Here is an 18806-nt window from a genome sequence, read left to right as displayed (position 1 = left end):
GCTGATCCCTCCTATGCCAGTTCCCAAAGGGCTATGCAGTAGACATATGATCTATTTTCTTAAATCAAATAATTACAGTAAATGCATGGGAAACAGCAAAACTAAATACTAGGTCAGAGCTGTAGGTCACTAGCAATATATAGCTTCAACACAGCAAGACTGCCACAGTTTCTTTGTGTCACTGGCTTAGACTCTACAGCAAACAAAACCAGTACTTGGCAGTGTGGCTGGCTGGTCACAGCATTGTCTGATAAAGCTCCAAAGACCTCCCAAACCTCCCAGGTGAGGTGGGTTTTATTTAGCATCTATGATCTGCAAAGTCTAGGAATTTAAGGTAATGGCGTACCTCTGGACTACCAAAGCACACAGGCAAAAAGAAATCCTCCCTCCCCCAGCCTTAAATTGCAAGTAAAAGCAGGAGCAAAAAAACCCCAAAGTCAAAATAAGCATTATAAGTGTTTCCTTTTCACTTTACAGGGCCCAGGAGTAGGACAAACTGAGGCTGTCACACACACCTTTGGGTTTCCCATTGTGGCCTTCCAGGTACCTCATGAAAAATCACTTACTGCTGTATCACCAGTTTATGTTAAAATCCCTCTTTAAACCTGTTACTGTGCATAAGCCATACCTGGTCACTCATTTTGTTAGGCTCTTCACCTGAAGAGCAAAAGAGCTCTTATGATGGATGGTATATGTTTGTGAGCCTTTCTTTAGCAGATACTTGCATTCAAAGCAGTTAAATTCCATGGGAATGCAGAACAACCTGACAAGAGTCCAATAGCAGGTCAGCAGGGTTAGAAAGAAGGGAGAGAAAAGAATAATACATGTTGTGTGTTAGGCAAAGCAGCATTTAGCTCCCCCCAGCACTTACAGTATAGAAAGTACAAACGCATGAGCTTTGAATACAAAGATGGGGAAAATTAAAGTGTTACAGTTTAAATTACCAAAGCCTACCCAAATCCAGCCCACGTAGAATGTCTGCTGCAGTAAATAAGGCAATGCTCATTTCCTTCATCTCCTGCAAGTGAGTTATACTTAGCTCCTGCTCCTCAAGGGCCCGTAGATTCCTCAGCTGATGCTTTGACCCATGTTTCCTTTTGATTTCCCCCAGGAACCTACTGCTTCTGCCTCACTCACGATAAGCTTTTACAGTCGTATCTATTCACATCTCAACTCCACCAAAACCTGGACATTGGCATCTGGCAACACAGAAACCATGCTTCACCCTGACAAGATCCCACCAACTTCAAGTGTCAAATACTTAATCAGATCATGAAAACAGATTTATCTCAGGCAGAAGTTAAAGTGGGCACAGAACTTGGCTCTGCCACCACTGCAGAGGGAACCTGGCTGTGAGTGCCAGGATACAGGCTGCTCCACATCTTGGCAATTCTGAATGGGTACATAGAAGAAAAATACTTTTTAGGGGAAAGTATGCTAAGGTAGCAGCAGCCAGACCTGATGAATTCTATTTTCCTAAAGAAAAGCAGAGGGGATTTCTCCACTTGGCTACGCTGAAGTCATGACTCAGCTCATGGATCCCAATATATGCTCAGACACATGCTAGCCTGGATTTAAGGCAACATCAACCTTGAGCCATGAGATTTCAGAGAGAGCTGTCAGAGCTTGGGGCATTATCAGCGTTACAGCACAGCCTGATTCTGCAGTGAAAAATACCACAAATAACAGGAACATCACACAAGAAATACAGAGATACTTGTTTTCTTTTCTAGTTTGAAAGAACCTAGACCATTTACCAGCTAATATTTTCACAGTATCAAATAAGAATATTAAAGCCTTAAAGTTAGAAAAGGCAGCATTCTTTTCGCAGAGCAACAGCAGAATTTAAAACCAAAGGAGAACTGAAGTCAGGCTGAAGCCACCTGTAGACACCCCTTGTCTTTTCAACCCAGAAGAAATTCATGATTAATTCTTCTAATGGCTAACTGGCATTTTACAAAACACCATTAGAAATACCATGGGATAAATGCACGGCACGGGGGTTGGAACTGGATGATCTTTAAGGTCCCTTCCAACCCAAGCCACTCCATGATTTTATGACAAACATAAGTACCAAGGGAAAAAAACAGGAAAAAATCCATCATTCCCACAAGAAAAGCTGAACATCCACCCCAAGTCCAAATTTGCATTTTTGAAACAAGTAATTACAGTGGCCACAACCACACTGGATTAGGTTTTGGTCAGACCAGATTACTCATGATTTAAAATTTCCAGATCTGTTAATAGCTAAAACAGAAGTTGCTGCTTCGTATTACTGTAAGAAACTGAGCTCACACCTAAATGTTTTCAGGAGGATGCTGAAGTTGGAGCACAACAGCATTAAGGATGAGAAAGTTGGGGCTATTCAGCCTGGAGAAGAGAAGGCTGCGTGGAGACCTCATAGCAGCCTTCCAGTATCTGAAGGGAGTCTTTAGGGATGCTGGGGAGGGACTCTTCATTAGGGACTGTAGTGATAGGACATGGGGTAATGGGTTAAAACTTAAACGGGGGAAGTTTAGATTGGATATAAGGAAGAAATTCTTTCCTGTTAGGTTGGTGAGGCACTGGAACAGGTTGCCCAGGGAGGTTGTGAATGCTCCATCCCTGGCAGTGTTCAAGGCCAGGTTGGACAGAGCCTTGGGTGACACGGTTTAGTGTGAGGTGTCCTGGCCCACGGCAGGGGGGTTGGAACTAGATGATCTTAAGGTCCTTTCCAACCCTAACCTATGATTCTATGATTAAGCCCAACTGAACAAAATCGTACACTGCAATGAGGACAGAGTTGATTTCTAAAAAGTAGATTAGCCTTCCTCCCTGTGATGGTTACTACTCACTGAGAAACCCTAATAATGAAAGCAGTAGTACAGAACCAGTTCTACCACTGATCATGAACTGGTATTGAAAAATCAAGAATGAAGATGGCAATTGAACCTTGTGTTGCTTGTGCCTCCTGGGTTAGTGAGTTAAACCTCACAGCCTAGAAGCAATAAACTGCCTATGGCAAATAACAGAGTTCAGATGCCTCCATAATTTGCTCTTAGAACAGCTCTCTGTACAAAGACCAGAATGGCAACAAACCCAGTCCTTTTCCTTTACAAGGCTAACCCATGGCAGGACCATTTCCCCATCTTGAAACACTTAGCCTAGCAGAAAGAAAAAGAAAATGGGTAGTGGGTGACCTGAAGATTATCATTTACAGTTTTACGGCAACCTCAAATAGTATTAAAACAAAACAACTATTCCCTTCTTGCTTGGAAGAGAGTGGTACTATTCCTTCTGTGGTTGTGGACTGTTTCAGTATTATCCAACTGCATAAATGAAACTAGTGTCAAAATTAAGTTTTAAATGGCTTGAGGTTTATAGGAATTAAAGAAGGAAAAATTAAATTTGAAACTCTGCTTGTTTACTAGCACTAATTAAATATGCCAGATTTCTGGGCAAGCTTCCTAGCCTGTGGCTACTACGTTACTGGCTTGTAAAACAGTCAACAAGTGCACGAGTACAAAGAACAAATACAATAACAGAGATTTCGTGTACAGTCCTGCCCTTAGTTTATAAAGAAAAGATGTATTGGAAACAATCTGTAACTCTGAAGACCTGTGCTAGCCCTCTAGACTGTATCAGGGCCAAGTCTACAACGGCTGCTTTTGCGGAGAGCAGTTAAACAAGCTAAAGAAAAATCAGAGAGTGGCAAGCAGTATTAAGCACATCCAAAATGAACAGGAAGCCTTAAAAGACCAGTTTACCTCTACTGGTGTGTAAAAGACCAGTTTACCTCTACCTCATGCTTCTGGGCTCTGCTTTCAAAATGCTTTGCTATTAAAAATAAAAGGGAGTTTTCACGCTTCCAACAGAAGTGGGCCTGATTATTCACACCACAGAAGCTACAATCCCCACAAACAGTAGATTTCATTATTATATTGGAATTCACTAGCAAATAGGTTTATTCTGAAGACATGGATTTTCACACTGAACGAAAGCAAGGGCTATAACCATAACCCTTTTATATGGATATATATCTCCATAACCCTATATATGGATATAGCAAGGGCTATATCCATAAACAGTGCATTTAGACTCTAAATTTTGAAGACAGGCAGTATCTTTGTGTTCTACATTTTAAAGCAACCAGCACAATGAACTCATAGTCTATGAGGAAGCTCCAAACAACCAGGAATGAACAAAGTAAAGCTGACCTCAGATAAAGGAACCTCTGGAGGCTGCTGATCTCAGCACGCAGGTGAAATGAAACAGAACAAAATGCAATGGTACCTGCATCATCCCAACTTAGGCAGGGGTAGGAGGAGGAGGGACAGTAAGGTCCCATGGCCTAAACGCTGCTCTCTGCACACCCTTCTTTCAGGACAAGCTCCCCATTTACTTTCCGTGGCTGAAGAAGCCATTTTTACAAAAGCAGCAAGCAACTCTTAACGAAGAAACACTTCAGGACAATTTGCTGCTTTGACAGCTTTAAAATGAACAGCCTTTCACAGCAACTCAGCTTAATGTGTGCTCCCCCTGTACAGTAGCCTTGCTCAGCTTTAAGGAAACCAGGAATTATGCTTCAATAAAAATTCAGGCACGCAAATATTCTGCTATAAAAAGAGGCATAAACATATAACTCTCCAACATCCAGAATCACGTACATGAGGCAAAGGGAAATGATATAAAAATAACTAGGTTTTTGTTTACATCTCAGATTTACAAGAGCAATTCCAGAAACTAAGCTCTTCCACAGAGGCATTGATTTAATTAGCCTGCATAACATGCTTTATTTGCATTCACATCGTTGACGTACATTGGTGAAAAAGAAACAAATACACAACGGATACACACAAAATCATTCCCCAAACTTTTTCTGTGCCCAGGTGTTGGGAAGAACTCTCAAACATACTTTCATGGGCTCTTCCTTCCATGCAAATGATCCTTTTTTAACATATACAAACTACGTATGTTTTCAATTAAAAACATGACTGGATCGATTGGATCATGTACTCCTGCAAACCAGCCAAAAATCAAATACAAACTGAAGCCCTGAAGGAATTTCTGGAAGCACAAACCATAGAGCACTACAGTTCTGGCATGGAGAATCACCTCTCCTTCTGCAATGAAGCTGGAAGTGACAGCAGTGCATAAAACCACGCTGTCATTCAGCAGTGAAATAACTGCATTAATGAAGAGCACTCAGAAATAAAAAAGGTTAACTGGTGAAAATTTCAGCAAGTCAGAACAAAATGATCAGGTAACAGCAGAGCACTTGCTTTTTGATAACTGATAATCTCATATGGGTTACAAAACTCCAATTTTGGATAGAATTTAGAAACTGCCATTAGGCAGCCGAACTGGAAGTGGGGAGGCAACAGACAAATGCAAGGATTAAGGAAACATAAACATTGCTTTTCCTCCTTTATCCAGAGTAACATGGACCTGAGAAAGCCCAGACAACTCTACAGTTCCTGCACCAGACCTGTCCGAGTCCTTCTGGTATCACCCCAGTATGCCCTGAACCCCACAGGACTGGCTTGCTCAGGTGCTGTGATGCATGCCCAACTACACTGCTGCCAGCCCCGTTTGGCCCTGGCAGCACTTGTGTGTTAGCTCAGGTGCACTGCTAGGAGTTGTGCCAGACTCATGCCAACATATGTAAAGCCAGCTCATGTGCATGCAAGCAATCACCTATCTACGAATGTGACCATGTACACTCAGGAGTATTGGCTTGTTAATGTGAAAGAAAACATTTTTCACTGTATGTCCAGTGCTTTTGTATCAAGAACTGGACAATCAGTACATAGAAAAGAAATGAGACAGTGGAGTGATAAGAATAACAGCACATAACAATGTAACACACAATAAACTACACAGCAATGCATTTAATACTACTGGGGTCTGACATGCAGAAATGCAAGGCTGAAACTGAAAATCTAAGTTTAAATATGATCTGCAGCTGATGCTGTATGCAGTGCTACATCAGCTGCTTCCTGCAGGTCATTTTAACACATACTGTTCTGATTCTAGATGTAGGAAATCCAACAGTTAATACCCTGCAGTCAGAGCAGCATTTTACATTTACACTACCAGTGTAAACATTCATGAGTTATACCCCCATGAGACGGGAAAGTAATATTGCATTTGTTTTAAAAAGTGAAGAAAGCATGAGACACAAACATTAAGTGGACTTCCTAAGGCCCCACAGCCAAGCAGAGAAGTGAGATCTCTTTGTATATTAATTACAAAACATTCTTACTGCAAACAGGTGATGGCACATCAATTCACGTGTTAATTTTTACCCTTTCCAGCAGCAGATCACCTGTAGGACAAGAGAACTCTTCCTCTGTAAACACAAAGGTTGCTTAAAGGTTTTCCACAACATTTCTGGTTTTTCTTCCAAAGACAAGAATAAATTACTGAGAAGTAAAGTCAAAACTTTTCTGCAAACCCTTTAAGTCAACAGTTGTCCAGAATATGAGAAGTCATTCTTTTACCCCAGGTGTAAGTTTATCCTTGTCACATATAAAAGCTTAGAATCTACATAGCATCCCTAGTATCACAACCCCTTATTTTCATTTGAAAAACATCAAAGGCACAGCAAAAAAAAAAGAAGGCAAAACCTACTTTTTTGTTTCTTTCAGATTTCTTACTTCATATAATAATGTAAATCCTGCATTCTAGAGCTACATTATCATGTGGTACATTGAAACAAATACACGCAAGAGATACAGTCCTTAAATCTGAAATACGTACTATTTTCTGAACGGGTAAGGTATAGAAAAACATACCAGCAACCACTTATTTGTCTGACTGGTCTATTCCCTCAATAGCCAGGGGCTTTTAACTGCACTGACTTAGCAAAGGAATCCAAATTGTATAAATCAATGTCTCAATTAACATTTTGTTTAGGAAGAGTTACGGAAAAGAAACAGAATGTAATCATTTGCTAGCACAGTGGCTCCAGAGGTCTGGGAGCGAGTGCAAGAAGAATGGAGTTGAATGTGGGAAGGGTCCATTATTCTTTCAATAGCGTCTGGTACTGCAAAGTATGTGCTTGCATACTTTCCTACTGGAAAAGCTTAAGCCTTCAGTAGCTCCTTGGTCTGGGAAAATGGCAGGCACCCAAATGCTAACCCAGGGATCTATGAAGGAGATCTACCTGAAGAACAGTATTTTTCAAGTGGCCTTAGAAGTGAAAAACAGCCATAAAGAGAAGTCTCATTCCCAGGGGATTTTATTCCTTCTGTCTGGCTGCTGTTCATCAGGTGCTGTTCTCTGCACACATCCCCAGCACATTCGAATGCAAGAATGGAGAGAGGGCCTCTCTGAAAATAATCACACTTGCTGAAAGACCTGCCCTGCATAAATATCTCTAACAACAGTACAAACAGAAATCAGACTTCTTGCCCGATACTTTAGTTGAAATTTATGGCACCGCTGGCAATGATTCTGTTATTACTGTTCTACCTGGCTACGGCTCAAAGTCACAGAAGTGGGAATTTCAGAGGTATTTTCAGAAATTATGTAGATCATCTGGGGGGAAAAAAACCCAACCTGGTTAAAAAATGCTGTACCAATGCATTAGTGAACAAAGCTATATATTTAATATATATGTATGCATGTACAAACACATACCGTAGGGATGGGACAGGGAAGTTAGGGACATACACGGCCTCTAAAATGGTATTAAATGGTACACCCTGGGAATAATAAAGCAAAGGGAGGAAAAAAAAGAAATCAAAGGGAATACTGAAAGACAGCCTCTTGTGCTATTGCAAATATCACCAGCTGCTAGAGGATTTATATGCAGAAAAGCTAGAAGTTGAGCTTTAACTCAAATTTCCCTTGCTTTCTTACTGGTTTGCTTCCAACCCTCAGACTTAATTAAAGTCTATCAGCCAAATTTTTTCTCTCTAGACCTTAAATTATTCTCTTTTTAAATGTCTCTCTATTGACTGACCCAGATTTTTCAAGATGTTGCGCTTCCAGTAACCTGAATGATGAATACCACCCCCCCCATGGGTTTTTAAAAGGTTAAAGAATTTCGAGATGATCAACCCAATACCAACAGCTATTGCTACAGGTGTGCAGGTACATGTAAATTATACTCAGAATGAGTGATAGTGCAAGATACAGCATTCTGCATTGCCAATTCACATATCAAGGTGTAATAGCCACTTCCTATTAATTCTTCAAAGAGTATATTGTATTCAGTGACTGGGGAAAGACAGAGTATATAGGAAAATACCTAAGACGTGGCTAAGAAGTTTTACTGCTTGCAAAAAGAATCGCCATCTAATCTTCTCTAGTGGGGAAATGGTGCAGTAAATTTGATGAAGAAAGGAAGGATTTAAAGCCAGGGAAAATTAGGATTTCCCAAAGCATAAACATAGAGGACATGCTGCTCTTAGGAACAGATCTCTGTTATTTAATCGATGTACTGGAAGAACTCCCGGGAAGCATGTCTTAGCACGAGAAAGGAAAGTTTGCTATGCTCTTCATTTCCTGTGTAATTCCAGAAACTGCCAGCACAATGCTGTTTGGGGAGAGCCACACTATGGCTATTCAAGGGGGAATTCAGCATTGTATTCTGAATGAATGGAAACATTCTGAAAGATATATATTTGCTGCGAGTGAAGCAGAATGTAAACCCAGTAAGGATCACGGGCCCACATATACCTTCAACCAGCTAATTATATATTGTGACTCTTTTCGTTATGATTTTCACAGTATTCTCAGCAGTGTTAAACATCACAGCAAGTCATCCAGGTTTGAGCTTGCAGTAGCCATCAAGTCAGTGTAATAAATCATCACTACAAATATTATGCAACTAGAGTTCAACTGATACCAAGTGTAGGGAATTTTAATGGAGATGAGATCACTTTCATGTATCCCTGCAAGTTACTGATTTTGGGATCTCAATGACTGGATGAAGGAAAGGCTCTTCAAAGTCTGGGTTTCTTAGAATAAGCTAGATGAACAGTTCCTTGCAAAAATCCCAAGGGTATTTCCCTCCATCTCACTGCAAAAATCTTCTGCAAAGCATGACAATTTAAGGGATTAAAAAAACCTTAAATAACAAAGAACAGCAAGGGAACCACAGGCTTTGGCTGGGCTCACGAGCCAGGACCTCAGCCCCAAGCAGAATCAAACCTTTTAACTGAAGAGGAACAGTCACATGCCTCATTTCACCCTTACTTTGCTTTAAACTAGACCGTTTCCTCCCCCTGCCATATTCCACATTGGCTGATAAATTCCCCAACGGCGGGTGTTAACTAACTCCGCATTCCAGTCTGCTCTGCGTCATGGAGTTCCACATCCCACTGATGAGGAACACATGGTGGACATGTGGTAGGGGAGAGCCTGACAGTGCTTGCACAAGCAGGGATAACTCCTCTGACCTTTGGCTTTTTTCCTCTCTGTACCATCCCAACTGCACAATAAGGAGTTTGTGCCCTGTACTGGTCATTCTGGGATCACTGGACACAACCTGAAACTTGAAGACTTCAGCAGGCAGCTATACTGAGCACACACCAGGGCTGAAAATATACATGGAAAGCAAATAATTGATCATTCTGTGTCTCTCGCTTAACCAGGCCATTCAGAGAAACTCTTAGACCATACAGGTTACATCTGGATCAACTGGGGTAAATATGTCACAAAAATCAACCAGTGATGGCTATGTTTCCCTTCAATTCTGAAATAAGCTAACTCACATCATTGCTAAAAAAATACACAGTGGCAACTGCATTAAAGTATTGAGACATCTTTCTAAACTGAACTGACCATTTGTCATCTTTTCAAGACCCAAGCCTGGCTTAAAGTAACAATGAGATCTGACTTCAGCGGTGTCCAACTTGATGACTCATCCAGAGCACTACATTTACCAAGTCACATGGACTCCAGGGTGGCCAAGCAATACAGTCATCCCTTCCTCCTTCGAAACCTCTGAAAAGTAAAACCAAATCACAGGCTAAGTGCTGGTCCGAGACCACAGCAGACAGACAGATGAGTAATGATAATACGTTTACTGATGACTAGAAACCAAATGCTGAGCCTCACACTCTCTGCTTTTAGTGTTACGCATATCATAACTCTGGCAAGAATCTTACAGAAAAATTAAATCTGTTACCAATAAGTCTTTCTATAGCTACAGTCATTAGAAATTCCTGCCAAAATTCCAGATTCTAAGATTCATGACCTCTTACCTGTACAAGCTGTCAAGACATGGCATGACCTCTCTTTTAGAAAGAGGACCTAGATATGCTATACATTCCTTTTAACCTCCCACACTGAATGACTAAAATAACACAGCACCAGGAATACACAATGAAATCCAATGGAAGCCTTCTATAATGGGGCTACAGAACTGATGGACAGCGGTAGAGCAGTTGGTGTCATCTACCTGGATTTGTGTAAAGCGTTCGACACTGTCCCACACAACATCCTTGTCTCTAAATTGGAGAGACATCAATTTGATGAATGGACCACTCCGTGGATAAAGAACTGGCTGGATGGCCGCACACAAAGAGTTGTGGTCAATGGCTCCATGTCCAGCTGGAGACCAGTAACGAGTGGTGTACCTCAGGGATCGCTGTTGGGACCGGTCTTGTTTAACATCTTCGTCGCCGACATGGACAGTGGGATTGAGTGCTCCCTCAGCAAGTTTGCCGATGACACCAAGCTGTGTGGTTCGGTTGATACGCTGGAGGGAAGGAATGCCATCCAGAGGGACCTTGACATGCTTGTGAGGTGGGCTGATACCAACCTCATGAAGTTTAACCATGCCAAGTGCAAGGCCCCACACCTGGGTCAGAGAAATCCCAGACACAGCTACAGGGTGGGCAGAGAAGAGATTCAGAGCAGCCCTGTGGAGAAGGACTTGGGGGTGCTGGTCTATGAGAAAATGAACATGAGCCGGCTTCAGTGTGCGCTTGCAGCCCAGAAAGCCAACTGTATCCTGGGCTGCATCAAAAGGAGCGTGACCAGCAGGTCAAAGGAGGTGATCCTGCCCCTTTATTCTGCTCTCGTGAGACCTCACTTGGAGTATTGTGTGCAGTTCTGGTGTCCTCAACATAAAAAGGACATGGATCTGTTGGAACAAGTCCAGAGGGTGGCCACGAGAATGATCAGGGGACTGGAGCACCTCCCATATGAAGATAGGCTGAGAAAGTTGGGGCTGTTCAGCCTGGAGAAGAGAAGGCTGCGTGGAGACCTCATAGCAGCCTTCCAGTGTCTGAAGGGGGCCTATAGGGATGCTGGGGATGGACTCTTCATTAGGGACTGTAGTGGTAGGACAAGGGGTAATGGGTTAAAACTTAAAGAGGGGAAGTTCAGATTGGATATAAGGAGGAAATTCTTTCCTGTTAGGGTGGTGAGGCACTGGAATGGGTTGCCCAGGGAGGCTGTGAATGCTCCATCCCTGGCAGTGTTCAAGGCCAGGTTGGACAAGGCCTTGGGTAATATGGTTTAGAGCGAGGTGTCCCTGCCCATGGCAGGGGGGTTGGAACTTGATGATCTTAAGGTCCTTTCCAACCCTAACTATTCTATGATTCTATGAAAATGAGTAATAGCAGTATGTGCTTTAAAATATAAAGTCAGTATCTCGCTAACTACTTTGACAGGATGTTCACATTTATTGTACAAGCATAACCTATAAAAGCACCAAATTAAAATGTCTTCCTTAGATGTGATTCTTGAGGTCCCCTCCAACCTGGCATTCTATGATTTGGCTACATTCATTTTAGAAACGATAACTGGTTTCATCCCTTTCTGAAGCTGAAGGCTACACTCATCCCCAGTAGAGCAAGCTGAGCAAAGCTTAAACGCATAATAAAAGGGGCAAACTTTCTGAGAAAAATCAATGCCTTTTAGTTACAGCATGAACTGGGAAACTTCTACACAGGCAGGCAAGGCCTCCAAGGGCATCTTCAGAACATCTACTCCCATCTGATGGCTCAAACAACTCACAGGCCAATGTCTTTTTCTAAAATCCTCTTTTGTAAACAAATATGATTAAAGCTACACCAACATTTTTAAAGTGTGGTTATAGTCTGAGAAGTTAGTGTGCAAAAATCACACCCTCTTATTCAATCGACCTAGTTCCCCTGTTTTGATTCAGTCAGATCCGCTTGCTTTACTGGCTAAAATAACTTTTTACAACTTTCCAAATTCCTACTAGTACTGTGAAACCAATTCAGTTCTGGGAAGCGGAACCAGATTCTTTTCTGGTTGTGCATCTGCAAAAGGATTGTTATTATCTAAATCAACACATACAATTTCTGTTTGTGTGGCAGAGGAGCCAAAAAGAACCTGACTGTAGGAACAGTCCGAACAGTTTATCTTTATTTATGAAAAGAGCAGATCTGGACTAACAGGAAAGACATGAAGATCTACACTTCACTCTCTCAAAGTCACATTTTATAGCAAGAGAGATTATATCCAACATCTTTCCATGGTATTCCTCAAAATGTCACTTGAATGCAAAGGAAACTTGGTAACAGAAGTTTGCTAACAGTGAAACCCACTGATTTTTCCAACAGGGGAATGCCACCCAAGCTAATACATGTGTATTCATCCTGTAGACAGCTGAGCCCAGCAAACAGTTTTTGCTCCCTGGTCTGCCTCTAGTTGCCCCGCAGGATTTTCCTACTGAATTGGGTTATTGCATCCCTTCCTTCCCTGGCAGTGGCACTTCTTGCGGAGGACCACTCCCTAATGTGCAAAATAAAAAGAACCAAATTATCGAAGTCCTGTTGTTTTATCTATTAAAAGTAATGCAACTCATTTTGAGACACATGGCTTATGAAGTACTTGCTCATACATGCAGCTGAGGGCAAGCTAGAGTTGGTGGCCCCCTTCACCAGTACAGCTGGATCTGGAAGAGGACATCTGCCCACGCATGATCTACTTCAGGATGCCTTTTACAGTGGAGTATCTGCCTATACCTGTGTTATTCTCAAGTCTTCTTGTGGAAGTAGATTTTAAAAGAAAGAGAACCACACCATAGGAGTGGCAGAGCATTTCAGAGATGCCAGTTTCTCAAGGAGGGCAGTTCCAGCGAACAGAAACACTAAGGAAGTTGCAGTATGTTTATACATGATCCAGTTACTTAAAATAAATTATCAGCAGAAAAAAAAAAGGGCAATATCCCAAGGCAACAGAAAGGAAATCAAGTGTATCAGAGCTGTTCCTGAACTCCCATTACCTACCCACTTGGCAACGCTGACTTTTAAATACTACACCATTCATTTTTACTCTCATGATGCAAGGAGAGAAGGAAGAAAAAACTCCCCCACTTTACCCTCCTCTTTTTATTAAAATATCTTAAAAACAGATCTGTATTGTTACTTCAAGGTTACTAATGTTAGTCCTGTATATATTTGTAGATGAGGTATTCCTTTCTGTCTGAAGCACATGAGGTAATAAGTAGCTGGAATTGTCACGGTGATTTATTAACATATTCTCTAGGAGAAGCCCTGCACCTGCGTCTGTGCAGACCGAACACCCACGAAGGCTGAACTCACCCTTACACAGCCCACAAGATCTTAAAAGGAAATGCTCCAAATTTAGACCTGCTCCAACAGGTGTTTTTTACTGTCTCACTTTGCATGACCATAAATATCAGAGGTGGAGCAAAAAGCTCCCTGTCCATTGTAATCATGCTTTGAAAACAAATACCTTTGCCCCCTCCAAAAGCAAAGACGGCAGCTATGGAATTCTCATCATTTCCTCACTCCTTCATCCTGTCAAGGTCCAAGTCAGAGAGATGTCACTGGCAAAACCAGGCTCCAGGGATGAGCACGTAACTTCATTTTTTTCTCTTCAAAGGGCCCTAAGCTGGCGCTGAAACTTCCCCAAACTGTATTTCTTTCATTCTGGTGTCTCATCTTGCAGCTATTTGCCAAAGTGAATGACATGCACAGGCTGTTCATGGCTTTTTATAAGCTCTCATTACCCAAACAGGGAACCATTTCCTTGAAAATGCTTTCGCCAGCAGCATTAGTCTCTCTAGGCACCACCAATAAATTTGTCTCCTGGCCCATCATGATGCACACCAAAACGTGCTTGGATGGATGTACTTGACACTGGTCTGCACTTGCTTACTGGAGGGAGGACGCTACCTGTGGGACTTGTCATCAGGGTGATTAACAGCACAGGAGAAAAAAAAAAAGGGATAATTTTAACAGCTGAATGGGAAGCTTTGCCAGATTTGCTTTGGCAAGCAATGGAGCAAAATGAGGCTCCTTTCTGTGTGTGGTGTAACACGGAGAGACATTCTCCAAACCAAAATGGCTATCCATGACTCACAAACCCCCAAACCAAATCAAAACAACAAATCTGGAAAAGAACTCCTAACCAAACTGAGAAAAAGAATAACAGGTTACACCAGGAACTTGGAAATCCTATTAAAATGTTTCAGTCTGTAACACTTTTGTTACTACAAAAATGCCTGAGTCAAGAGCAAATAAATATTTAATACTCAACAGGTACTCAGGAGAATGTGTGTTTTCCCTTGTCCCTCCCCACCAGCTGCTCTTTTATGGCAGGAAAGTGAAGAGCGTGAAATCCAATGATAGGAAGAAGGCAAAGGTCAGGAAAAAGGTTTTTCTTCAAGGATTTAAATTAGCGTTCTACAGCTTTGGCTGTTTTGTCAACACAACTTCCCTCCTGTGAGGAGGGGAAGCCAAAGGTCCTTTGAAACATTTCTGTATGGGATCTAGATTTTTACCAGCAACAAGATTCCTAGCTTTAAAGAAAAGCCCATCTTCCCTCTTCCTTTCACCACTCCCTGCCTGTCCCTCCTCTCACCCCCATCTTTAAAAAGGGAGAGAAAAAAAAACCAAAACAAGGAAAACATAAAAAGGAAAGCATCTGAAGAGCAAAACAAGCACCAAAGGAGTTCTAGAGTTCATGTAACAAGACCACTATAGCCCTTCAAAAGGACCATTAAAAGCAAAACAAGCAAAAGCAACACCCTCAAGATGCCTATTGTATTTTAGAGAGGAACAAATGAGTGTACTGGAAATTCTCCCATTCCGCCACAAAGTCTGTTATTTCATCAAAACAAAGTCCAGAGATCAAGAAAGGACCAACATGGTAGCTGAAAGTCAGTCACTTCAAGTGATCCATGAAGAAAACGAGACTGGGCTTGCTCTTTTTTTTACCTCCCCTTGCTTTACTATCTTGTATTAAAATAAAGAGAAAAAGACTTCAAAGATTGTTTCAAGCGTCGCTTTTGTTTCTCGCATGAGAAAGTCAGGGCTTGAGCAGGTCTAGACAACACAGTGGTTAAAACATCATCAGCTGCCAACACTTTGTCTTCCTAGAGCTCCCACAGTTGTTGCTATGCTGAACTGCCACGTTTGAAAATATTTGACAACTTCCATGTACTGTTTTGCTTCCCTCAGAGCTTCTCCAACATGGCAGCAGTGAAACAGAGAGCACAAATCCAATGCAGGCAGTTTCAGATGGCAGAGGCTCACCCACATGGATACTGGCCCAGTGCTTCTGCATGATGCCTCAAAGCATATTTTTCTTATTTCCCCCCCCCCCCCCTTCTTTTTAACACTTAGCAGATCTTCTCTCTTTGGGCTTCTAGACTATCCTATCATCCGTGGGCTTTTCCTGGAGGGTATCTAACACTTTACATTAGCTTTCATAGCTGTGCATATGGAAATGTAAGAAAAACAGGGAGACATACAGATTTTTATCCCATCTGTATATCCCCAACACCACATTTACCAAATCCCAGTTACGTGCAAGAAGATCTGCTGAAGACAACATAACTGAACAGGTGTTCCTGAAGACAAAGTTTGGCCTGCAAGATAAAGCCTGATTAATTTAGCTGCAGAGTAACAGGAATGAGAATCCTCTGGATAGATGAACCTGTAAAATCAGAGGTCAACTAAGATCACACATGTTTCAGCAATTTCTAAGTCATTATGCCACAGCCACGCACTAGTGACAGGAGAAAGCCACAGCCCATCACTAACAGTAGATGAAATATTCCTTCCTAGCACAAAATAGATTAGTGTTTGTTTGCTCAAAAATATAGAATGCAATGGTGCTGAATTTCCTACACTAGATGTATCAGCTGTTGTGTATGTACACGAGGCTTGTCTGCAGCTTGGTCCCTGCCATGTCCAAGGAAAACCCAGGAGAAAGCCAGTGGAAACATGCAGTTAACAGGGCTCACTCTTGACCACCTTCCTTCTAGAGCAATCCTTAAACTCGGGCAGAAGAGGAGTCACCTTTTCATGGGCACACAGCACCTCCCTCACATCTGGCAGTGGGATGTTCAAGGAAAGATTACTCCTAGCTGTGGCCTACAGCACACACCAGAGGCATTTTCACAGAAGAGATTTATCTAAGAGCAGGCCCCAGATGTCTGTATCCTTGACTTACAAGGTCCACATGGATGAATTTCTCAGGTCTCAGATGGCTGCCCCACAGGTGTCTAATCTCCCAGTGAAGGTCTGACTGTCAGCCTGGGACAGACTATAAAGGCTGGCTTTTCAAAGAGCCAGCAGAGCTTCCACAGAACATCAGACGCGTGTCTGAGAAAGCTAAAATCACTGTACAGAAGAGCATAAAGAGCAATAAGCCATCTTTCCTTCTGCTCCTAATGGACAGGAATTATGCTGTGCAGGAAGCTCAGCTAGTGCAACATATTTAATGGATTCATCCAAGTCCCCAGTGCAGTTTAATGGTGGATATAACATGGATTCCCTAACGAATCTTTTTGGGCCTGGAAAGGCAGCTGAGGTTTTGTGCCTCATATGCAGAAGAGTGTCATGAAATCCTGAAAGCCTCTCTGAGATACTCTTTAAATCCATATTACAGATTCTCACTGGAACTCAGGCAGTAAGAATAGCTTTTAATTTATGGACATAGGTGTACTGCTTCTGAATCTCTATATCTAAACTGCACTTGAACTATGGCAATACTGGCTTCATTTCAAGGAGAATTAACTTTTCACCTATTTCTTTTCTTTCCCTGGAATTCTTCACAATAAAGGCATGACACAAGCCCATCAACTGGTTATACTGACATAATAAATAATAAACTACTGCTCCCTGAATACTGCAAAGGCTTTTTCCTCTTCCCTTCTCATCCTATTTTGTCTTTAACCATCACACCTACTCCACTGTTATGTACCCCAATCCCAAGTTCAGTTTCTATTACAAGGACTCATAAGCTTACTTCTGAAGGATGGATCTTTTAATGACAAGTTCTTCATCCAAGTCAGCTTCATTAGCCATGAAGAGCAATCTTTTTCCTGTGTCATCCACTCCAATGAAGTCGCGCTGCTCCACTGAAGTAGAAAATCAAACACAACCATTACATAGCCCTGTCTTCAAGCAGGCTGGAAAGACAAACGGGACCATCAACCACCCCAAAACATGAAAAAACTAACCCAGCAAATCAATGAATTAGCAAAAGTTATCCACAATATTTATTAACTTATTTCCAGCCAGGGTAGCAGATACGTATCATGACATCCAAAACACTGGCCCTGCAAGCTTTATGCATCCCTTTTATGAAGATGCCAACTACAGGTCCTGACATGCAATGCTCCATATTAAGCTATGCTTTCCTTCTCTTTTAAAGAAATTAATAAAAAAACCCTGCTACGTGAATTTACACAACAACAAACCCAAGGCAAGCAGAGAGTTCTTAAAAACCCAGCTGCTTCTTCCTCATCATAAATCACTGCACATTAGAATTAGGTGGTCTGGAAAGGATTGTGATTTCAGTTAAGACATAACTACTTTGCAAATGATCTCCTATTTCAGATAAATACTGATAGCAATAGAAATCCTAAATCACATACACAAACACACATAAAAGTCCAGATTCTAAGACTCCTGCTACTGATGTTTCTGGGTGGATTAACATGGTTTAAGTATCTATAAAACTGTCAACCAAGAGAATACCTAACAAACAGTCACATAAAATTACTGTGGCAATTCCCATCTCCTGCAATCGGACTGTGCATCAACAGTGACTTCAGTCTATTGAAATGTAAAGCTTTTGTTTTTGAACAGTCTTCCACAACATCTGAATACAGCGGCGGCTGTACTGCACTCTGTAGTGGGAGCCATAACTCTGGTGGCAACCATACACTGATCTTCACTGGAACACAGGCTCTACAAGGTGCCATGGTACAGTTCTAACAAAAACCTCCTCTCTCCCACTAAATACTATTGTTTTGGGCCAAACTGGCAGATATTCAGTCTCCCAAGTTCTAAACTTTCACCAACATTGGAATAACAGCATGCTCTATAAATAGTTAAATCCCCAAGATGAACCCCATCCTTTATTTTACTTTTACCTGTTCCTTCAGTTACCATAGCAATAAGCAGTATCAAAATACAATCAAATCTATGCAGCTGTTGAAAGTTCTCCTATTGGCAGTCTTTGATCCAAGTGATCAAGCATACCCTTTCCAGAAATCCCATCCTTTCTCAGAAATTAATCATATAGCCAAGTACAAACATAGGCCTGAACATGTAACACTATGACAAGTACAGCTAGGATAAAGCTCGCTTGCTCTAAAAAACCAGAAATAAGTCTTGAAAGCAGTGCTGATTCTCACACTTGAGAAGGGAGACAAAGTTTGAGAGTAGGGGCCAGTCAACCATCACCACTGCCACCTAAGTGGGGTCTCCTGACAGGTTAGAAACACAACCAAATTCTGTTCACAGCTGCCCATCTCCTGACTATTCATACAGTAACACAACATCCTACACTGTTATAGGGAAGCTCTATGCAATAAGAAAAAGAGAAAAAGAAATCTTGATGAAAACAGGACC

At 41.7% G+C, this 18806-nt stretch overlaps 2 protein-coding genes across 2 annotated transcripts in view; one reads left to right on the top strand and one right to left on the bottom strand.

Annotated features, from left to right (window-relative positions):
* Nucleotides 1-18806, top strand: part of AKR1A1 (aldo-keto reductase family 1 member A1) — a 455840-nt gene that overhangs the window by 86012 nt on the left and 351022 nt on the right. The window lies entirely within an intron of this gene.
* EIF2B3 (eukaryotic translation initiation factor 2B subunit gamma) overlaps nt 1-18806 on the bottom strand; it is a 100008-nt gene that overhangs the window by 55907 nt on the left and 25295 nt on the right. The window contains exon 5 of the mRNA XM_061344951.1: nt 17194-17305. Coding sequence (XP_061200935.1) covers nt 17194-17305 — 112 coding nt within the window. The remainder of the gene's footprint in view (nt 1-17193; nt 17306-18806) is intronic.

Source organism: Neopsephotus bourkii, unplaced genomic scaffold (genome assembly GCF_033783945.1).
Source record: "Neopsephotus bourkii isolate Nb327-2 ecotype Australia unplaced genomic scaffold, CSIRO-AGI_Nbou_v1 NB_234, whole genome shotgun sequence".
Taxonomy (NCBI): domain Eukaryota; kingdom Metazoa; phylum Chordata; class Aves; order Psittaciformes; family Psittacidae; genus Neopsephotus; species Neopsephotus bourkii.
The sequence above is the reverse complement of the archived record's forward strand: the minus strand, read 5'-3'. Positions and strand labels throughout refer to the sequence as shown.